Raw genomic sequence first — 9,241 nt, forward strand, 5'->3', positions numbered from 1 at the left:
GCTGCAGTATAGGTCTCCCCCATTCATTTGAATGGGGCTGCTGTCAAACTTTAAAAGATAAATACACGCCGTACTAATGTTTCTCACATCCGTATGCTGTGGTGATATGTAGTTGTTATTTGACTGTTTTGTGTTCAAGGCCTCTTTTTTCTGAAAGTTTATTTTTGTTAGTTTTTAGAGGTTAAAAAACGGGGTTTTACTTCCGGTTTTACTTTGATTGACAGCTGCCGTAGAGAGAAACTCCGTAGGACCTCGGGACGCTACGCTGTAGGGCGGAGCTTGTTACTGTGGAAACACACAAATTCCCTACTATGCAGACTCTGGCTGCAGAAAATCTACAAGATGTCTGCATTCTGGAACGGGATATTTTGGCTTCAAAACTGTACAATGGGAAAAGGCGGAGCGACGCTGTCCATTATATATACAGTCTATGAGTGTTAGATACATACAGCGCCTGCTGGCGGTCTATTGTTATGATGTACTTTTGAAAGTCAGTTACATGATGCAGGGCACTGTTAAAGAGATGTATGTTTTAATGCATGTTTATTCTGCATCGAATTCGTTATATTGTGGAATGAAAGCCGGCAACAGTGTGTGTCTTTCTTCCACATTTGTCCCCTTACAGCACGCTGTGCAGGGGGGTAACATATGTAGATATGTTGGAGATGATTTTGAGCTTCATTATTATGAGATAGTCTCATAATTATGAGATACTAAGTCATAATAATGAGATAATATATCATAATTATTACTTAGTATGTCATAGATGCTAAGTCATTATTATGAGATAGGTCTAAATGGGCCTCCATGTGTGTTGCGCCGCAGCTACAATTTGAAGGGGCTGAGACAAAGCTTTGCAGGCCTTAATGGATACCATCATTGAAGACTAGTTTAGACCTGGATTCACAAATCGTGAAATTTTAGTTGTTTTGGAGGAATCTCACACTATAAAAGTCAGCCTCTGGACCCTGGAGAGAAAGCTACAGAAGAGCCAATTGTGGAGGAAACTAAATAAGACAGATGAAGCTCAAGCGGCAGCCTTCATAGACCATCAGTTGCAAACGTCTGGCAAGCAACACGGCTACAGGTGGATGCACCAAAAATGTTGGATGGCCGGGATAATTACAGACAGAGAAACTGTGCATCAATTGATACTACTGATGGATGGGAGTGGGGTAGCTTTGTGCGAGCAACCGTTTGAGATGGCGTGTGTATGTCAGTCGAATATGCATCAGTGGTTGCATTGATAGTTTCTCAAGAAAAATGACATAGCTAGAAGCATACAAAAGTAACAATAACCCTCATCATCGCTGGTTATGTTATTGATTCTGTAACTGAAAACAATGGATGCCCTCAAAAAGGTTATTTCACGATTTGTGAGTCCACGTCTAAAGTAGTCTTCAATGATGATATCCATGAAGGTCTGCAAAGCTTTGTCTCAGCCCTTTCAAACTGTAAGTGCAGTGCAACCATAGACTGTATAAATAATGGACGTAGTATCTGTGACGTCACCCATCTGTTCCTGAGCGCTGTTTTGAAGCCAGGCGACGGCAGCCATATTGGAAATGCGGAACTCAACCAGGCATAGTGTGACGTAAAGAGGCGGAGTTTTAGCCTCCTAGCCAACAGCTATGTGTTCCCATCTGGGAGTCAAGTCAGTCATGTCCTTATTTGGGCAAAAACTCATAATCTTAATATCTTCTGAACCGTCTTGTTAGAAAAAAATTCACCCCTGTACAGTGTGTGCCAATAGAGAAAATAGCTACGTGGAGCCAAGCCGTTTTTTGAACCAGGCTTTAAACATGTTTATTAATGCTGTAAAGATTGTCTTCTTTGAATTGGTGTGTATGTGGTTTCTGGTGTTTCTGCAGTCAGCCTCAAGTGGACGCTCGATGAACTGCAGTTTATAGCACTTCAGCATTGGACTCATATTTTGAGACCGGAGGTTGCCGCTTGGGCGCAACACACATGGAACTTGACATGACATAGTATCTCATTATTATGACTAAGCATCAACATTAACATATACTTTTCACTCAATCACATGTCACAGAACCAACCAATCAGAGGCTAGGATGAGCTTCTAGGAACAAGCTTCAGGAACACATAATGAGAAGCACATAAGGTTTTTTTGTTTGTTTGTTTTTCAACTTTATTATGAATGTACAGAACAAACAATGGGTACATTCAGAAGGAGCATCATACATAAACAATCATTAAAGATACAGAAACATTATAGCTTCAGTTGGTAATTTAAGGTAAATGATAAAATTATACATACGTAGAAAATAAATAAGATAAATTAAGTTAGGAAGAGGGAATAATTATTACAATTCAGTGAGGAATCCTTTTAGTGAATCATATATATTTTAAGTGCTCTTGGTCCTTTCATTATTTTCAAAGATTTCGGATATATATGGAATTCATTTAGAAAAACAACAAATTTGGGAGGAGATTTAATATTCCTGTTTTTATGAATAAACAATTTTGAGAGACACAGAATTATGTTAAAGCAGATTTCATCACTTTGATTTTTTTAAATCAAACCAAAAGTTATGTCATTTATTAAAAGGGATTTGGAATGGATTGAATTTTTACTTTTAACCATTCATGGATATCAGTCCAGAAGGTTTTCACAGTTTAGAAGCACAGAAGTACATTCAACATGTTTTAGTCACAACCACAAGATGCTTTTGAATTATTCTAATATTATAAATACACAAATAATAACTTTAGTAAACCTGTATGTAAATAAATAATACAAATATATTTTAACCTTAACTCAAATACATGAATCGACTTTCCTGTTAAAGCTTACAATAGTGTAAAGTGTGTATATTTGTTATATGTTATTTTTATTTTATATTATTCTTATGTTTTACGTATAATTATTATTTTTTAACTTTGTAGGTACCTTGTCGTACTCCTCTGTCGCTTGCTGTAAACTGCTGGAACAAAACAATCCTCCAATGGGGATCAATACAATTTATCTTATACACAGCTTCGACTGTGCGGAACGTTCGGACCATGCGGAACATTTTAGAGACACTTGGTTTCCGGTCGGACCAGTATACAGTGACGGACACAGGAAGGGCTTCCTCTTGCGTCTTCGCAATGTTTTAGTCGTCACAGTGTTTCGGCAGAAGCTTTACATCGTATCTAACTCATTAATAAGAGACTTTATTTGAACCCTGAGTGGATAAACATGCCGAAGGTCGTGTCCAGAAGCGTCGTGTGCTCGGACACCAGAGACAGAGAGGAGTACGATGACGGAGAGAAGCCTCTTCATGTCTACTACTGCCTGTGCGGGCAGATGGTCCTGGTCCTGGACTGCCAGCTGGAGAAGCTGCCCATGAGGCCCCGGGACAGAGCCAGGGTGATCGATGCTGCTAAACATGCTCACAAGTTCTGCAACGTGGAGGTGGATGAAAACACGTACCTGAAGAGAGCCGAGGGCATCGAGAGGCAGTACCGCAAGAAGTGCGGGAAGTGCGGCCTGCTGCTCTTCTACCAGCACCAGGAGAAGAACAACCCGGCCACCTTCATCGTGGACGGAGCCGTGGTCAAGTTCGGACAGGGCTTCGGAAACACCAGCGTCTACAGCCAGAAACAACCGGAGGCTCCTAAGAAAGTCCGCGTGATGATGACCAAGAGGACCAAAGACATGGGCAAGTTCAGCTCGGTCACAGTGTCCACCATCGACGAGGAGGAGGAGGAGATCGAGGCCAGAGAGGTCGCGGACTCTTACGCACAGAACGCCAAAGTGATCGAGAAGCAGCTGGAGAGGAAGGGCATGAGCAAGAGGAGGCTGCAGGAGCTGGCCGAGCTGGAGGCCAAGAAGGCGAAGATGAAGGGCACCCTGATCGATAATCAGTTCAAGTAGATGAGGAGTGATTGTAAGGACACACTGGGACAAATCTAACAACACCAGGTCTTCATCACCCAGTCTGTTCACAGGACAGAGCTGACAGGGAGCTCACCTGAGACTCCACAGAGGACAGTACTGGACCTGGCAGTAAAGGACTAATGATTGTGATGGGGTTGAATTTAGTGTCTGGGATCTTTGGAGTTTGTAAGACTTCACATTGTTTATAATGTCTTTTTTTTTTACAAACATTAAGAGAACAAATAAACATGTTTGATATTCTCTGATACTTGCGCTTAAGTGCATTCCTTCTTTACCTCCAGCAAGTTCAGCAAAGGTCTTCAGGGTTTTTGAAATTGTGACCTGAAATCGATGAGTGTGAATATGAGTCAGGGTTTTATTTAGTTGATCTGTCTGATTGGTCGATTAAAGGGTTTAAAAGACACAAGAAAAGCAGTTGTAATGATCCCATTATTCGTTAGAAGTGAATACAAAGTTCCATGTTTCAGTCTTTAGGGGGCGGTGTTAAGCTTTTTCATTGTTTACAAATAAATATTCAATCAAATGTTGGATCTCATTACTAAACATGGGCAAAGTTTCAAACTGTTAGGTAAACATGTGATTGAGTCATTCTAGGATGAGAGCACAAGCGGCTCCGAACGGCTTGTTCAAAAAGTTACGTGAAAACTATGATAGGTGAATCCTTTAAAGAGCATAATGAATGTAACACTTATAGAACACCTCTGTTCTTTGTTAATAGAGATTATTTTTGTCATCAACCGCAGACTGTATAAATAATGATCGTAGTATCCGTGACGTCCCCCATCTGTCCCTGAGGGCTGTTTTGAAGCAAATCGACGGCAGCAGCCATATATGAAATGAGGAACTCAATCAGGCAGAGTGTGATGTAGTGTGAGCCTCCTAGCCAATAGCTATGTGTTCCCGACCAGGAGTCACATCAGTCATGTCCTTATTTGGGCAAAACTGGTAATCTTAATATCTTCTGAACCATATGTTAGAAAAAAATTCACCCCCTGTACAGTGTGTGCCATTAGAGAGATTAGCTTCATAGAGCCAAGCCGTTTTTTGAACCAGGCTGTAAACATGTTTATTATTGCTGCAATGATCTTCTTTTTCCCATTCATGTTTATGTGGTTTCCGGTGTTTCTGCAGCCAGCCTCAAGCGGATTCTCAATGTATTGCAGTTTATAGCACTTCTGCATTGGCTTCATCGTTTGAGACCGGAGGTTGCCGCTTGTCATCAACCCATTAAAGTTTCTAACCATAGACCTTTCTGGAGTCCCTGAGCTCCCTTGTCTCGTAGGTTCCTCTGGATCTCTGCTGCTGTGGACGTGCCAGACTCCAGCTGCTACAACTACTACTATCCGTCTCACCACTATCATCTCTCTCTCTCTTCATCTCCCTCTCTCCAACACGGTCTCAGCAGATGTGTGTCTAACATGAGTCTGGTCCTGCTGGAGGTTTCTACCTGTTAAAGGAAGTTTGTCCTTGCCACTGTAACTTGCTAAATGCTGCAAAGTGCTCTGCTCATGGTGGATTAAGATGAGATCAGACTGAGTCCTGTCTGTAAGATGGGACTGGATCTTATCCTGTCTTGATAGAACATAGAGTACGGTCTAGACCTGCTCTGTTTGGAAAGAGTGAGGATAACATTTGTTGGAATTTGGCGCTTTAGAAATAAAGATTGTTTGATTGAGGTGTTGAAGAAAAGGGTTAAAGGAGAGTTTTCAAAAACACCAATCTGTGACAAGTTAAAACATTTCTCGTCGTAAATCATGTGAAGCTTCTTCTGGGGTATCAGTGGGACGATATAAAGCCTGACCAAGAGCATCATACCTTCTCTTTAAACATCGTATTCTGCATTTTCTGCCTGACTTTGCAGATGAAAGGAGAAAGGCTCCTCTGTTAAAGCACAACTCAAGTTTTTTCACCGTCCAACCAGAGGACATCAACATTAACTGGGGACATTTTACCTGGAACACATCCCGTATATCATCACACTGTAAAACAGAAAATGACTCAATTTCAATTTCAGCTAACTCATGAAAAAGAAACGTTGTCCTCCTCTGGCAGCAAACGTTAACGTTCCTGAGTGTTACTGTGCTCAGAAGGATCTTTGACTTTTGTTCAAAGTACACTTAATCTGGGATTCTACACCTTAACTGTCTTCACACACAGACTAACAATTATGAAAGTATTCCTTTGTTATTTTGAAAAATCTCTACAGGTAGAAGTATGATAGTAAACTAATCTAAAAGTAATGACACTTCTTATTTATAGCAAAAAAAAATTAATGGAAATGGAATTAAACAAATGTTGAAGTATGTGCAGGAGAGGATGAAACCTGAGAGGGTCTCTTATGAGGAGCTCAGCCAGAAAAAGAAAGACAAAAACAGAAGAAACAACAATAAAATGAAACAGAATATGTTACAATAAACAATCATAGAAGTAATTAGAGAAAAACCTTAAAAAAATTACAAACATTGACTTCATGAGGGTAGAGTCTGCTACAAATGAAGACGTATTTATTGGAGGAGGGGCTTTAAGAGACCTTCGTCAAATGTGGTCAGGTCATTTTTATAGAAGTGTCCTACAGAAAGCAGGGTGACGATAAGACCAGATTCTGTTGGAGCAGCTGTGAGCGTGATCATTCAGGTTATTAAGATTCATTGAGAATAAAAGTGTCAAGAAGTTACTATTGTAAATGTATGTTTACAGATTTTTCATCTGGAGCTCGATTTGCAGCTTGATTTTCATTCATCTATATTTACTGTAACAGCCTGATGTTGGAGGGCTCTCTAAAAGCTCCAGAGAGTCAGCTAAAGTCTCTGTGGAGTAAACAGTCCATCAATCAGGGCTGAGTGTGACTCTGTGTCAGTGTTGTATAACACAGATAACAGTTTTACATACTGTATTATATCATGATGTATAGCCTCAGGGTTTTATCTCCACATGACCAGATCTGTCCTCACAAATCAACAGACTGTAGCCTGGAAGCAGCCATCTGGGCTGTGTGATCCACGCTGCAGTCATTCTTATGAGCAACAGCAACAAGTGCAGGACGTCAACGCTGCAACTCATGTCTGACCTCTGAGAGATAACACACTGGACAGTAGCTCTGCAAAGACGACTAACCTCAGACTTTTCAGGGCGTAAAATAAATTAACTTCAGAGAGAAGAGCAGAGAAGGTGTGTTTGACACAAAACAAAGAGCAGAGTTTATTTATTAGTAGTTAACATTTTTTAAAAAAGGGTTTATTTGAGGTTTGTAGAATTTGTTTTCTTTGATTACATACCTTGTGTTGAATGTTTTTTAGTGGTAAAAATGCACATTGATTTGCTAATTGTTGCATGCATGATAATCATCCTTGAGATATTAATGACTGACTGACGCACTGTGGAATTTAGGCTAACATAAAAAAAAAACATTAGCTCATGTATAAGTTTTCATCTCTCTTCTATAAACGTCAGAGAAAACAAACTGAAACCTGTTAGACAAGAGATAAAACACTTTAAATAATGTACATTGCTTTAGTAGGTGAAAATAGAGATATGAAACGTGTAAAATGCAGCTCAAAACATAAAGCAGCGGTGAACATTGGTCTCTGCTATAAGTTAATCACAGGCATGTTTCATGTTCAACAATGTAGAGCCGTGTTAACAGCAGTCTTTCATCAGAGGGGAGAGATTTCCCTGAGTAACATGTGGAATAAAGTTCAAACACCAAACAAACATATTCGATCTACCTGAGTCATTGTTTGTGAAAGGAAGCTCAGTGTTCGTCCAGGATAAAGTTGGTCTACTGATTTACTAACATTGCACTAAACTCCCTTGAACCCGGTGTGTTTTCTTTCTTCCTGTCATAAAACTTCTGTTAAACATGACCCAGTTAACCCTGTGTGTGCAGTGTTGCATCATATACTGTCCTTGAACATTTAAAGGGTAAACAGAGAAGGAATCTAGAGCAAGGATATGATGTAAACAAAAATAAATACACCCAAAGCACCTTGTTTTTTGTTTCAGAGGAAACATTTTTGATTAAGAATGCGGTTTTTAAGACTGTTATACAAAATACTCTTTAAAATGCATCAGATTCATTTGTAAATATAGATTGTGAAAGAAAGTGGATGCATGTCTTGACCTTATAATGGGCTGCTTCCTTTCCCTGCAGTCAGCTAAATGGAGATTATGGAGACATAGAGGATAGAGCGACATTGACTTGACTAAAAGTACGAGTCATGTACTTTTTGTTAAAGGTTCAACTGATCTTTTCTTATAAGGTGAGTGTTATTTCCTGAGCAGGAGGTGTATTATACAGGACTATAAGTGTACCAAAACACTCCCACTTCTCTTTCCCATTAACCCTCAAGATTCATTCATTTTATTAACCGTAATCAATAGTACTTTACGCTGAACCTAAAAACTGGCTGTTATGGGCTTGTTTCTGTTAACCATCATTATTTTTGAGCTTTGATTGTTGTTTCTTTTAGGTTATACTTCACAGTTATTTTTTATAGAGGAGGTGTTGCACTCATTTTCAGGCTTCATAATGTCCCTCTGATTTCTCTTTGGTAGCTTTACATGATTAACAGCTCAACCTATCTTCTTATCTCAGACAGGTGTCTTTGAAAACCTGAATTTCAGCCTCTCTCTGAAATACTTAATTCCAGCTCTTTGCAGACATCCCAGCACTCCAGAAGCCTCCTCCACTGTTGCTGTGCTATAAAGTCATCCTCTCAGTTAACCGTGTCTCTGAAGCCTATTTAAAGGATTAAATATGAAATATGTCGAATATTCTTTGGACCCCAAATCTGACCTGGAAAGTTTGTAAAGGGACAAATAATCAGAAAAGAACAGTGCAGGGTGTTTCTGTTTGGAGGGTGTTACCTTCGTTGTGCTCCTACAGAGGAGATTCAGCCGCAGAATTATAGGAATTCTGGTGAGGCTTTTTGCACAATCCATTCAGCCGTTTGGTCTCATCCTGGAATTATTTCAACCAGGTTCACCTCACAATTTAAAACTTTGCCACCGTGTGATATCAGCTGATCTTTTAACTTTATATTTGTTTTTAAAATATGAAAACCTCTTTGTCCTCCCGCTGTACTGACAGAGCTGCAGGGTCTTCAAAGACGAGTAAGTGTGATATCCAGCACATAAACCTACTGTTCTGCTTTTATACAAGACAGGTCGAACAGAATGGAATATGGTAATGAATGATGCCAGAAATTGCCATCTCAAAACATCTTTTTAAACTGGACTTCACTGCACTGTATCTTATCCTGCTAATTGTATTTATTATTTACACTGAATCAAGCCTTGTTGATTTTATATTGTGTTTTTTTTCAGCCTTGTATG

The 9,241-nt window shown here is 39.7% G+C and overlaps 1 protein-coding gene across 1 annotated transcript; it reads left to right on the forward strand.

The window, feature by feature from the left end:
* Positions 1 to 3,031: 3,031 nt before the first annotated feature.
* On the forward strand, positions 3,032 to 4,154 carry c6hxorf56 (chromosome 6 CXorf56 homolog). The gene has a single exon (XM_034684997.1). The coding sequence runs from the start codon at positions 3,206 to 3,208 to the stop codon at positions 3,881 to 3,883; it is 678 nt and encodes a 225-aa protein (XP_034540888.1). The 5' UTR covers positions 3,032 to 3,205; the 3' UTR covers positions 3,884 to 4,154.
* Positions 4,155 to 9,241: the final 5,087 nt, after the last annotated feature.

The sequence above is a fragment of the Notolabrus celidotus genome, chromosome 6 (genome assembly GCF_009762535.1).
Source record: "Notolabrus celidotus isolate fNotCel1 chromosome 6, fNotCel1.pri, whole genome shotgun sequence".
Classification (NCBI taxonomy): Eukaryota; Metazoa; Chordata; class Actinopteri; order Labriformes; family Labridae; genus Notolabrus; species Notolabrus celidotus.

Bases quoted from the DNA above. Each gene is read 5' to 3' on its own strand.
- c6hxorf56 (XM_034684997.1), top strand. From the start codon at position 3,206: ATGCCGAAGGTCGTGTCCAGAAGCGTCGTGTGCTCGGACACCAGAGAC.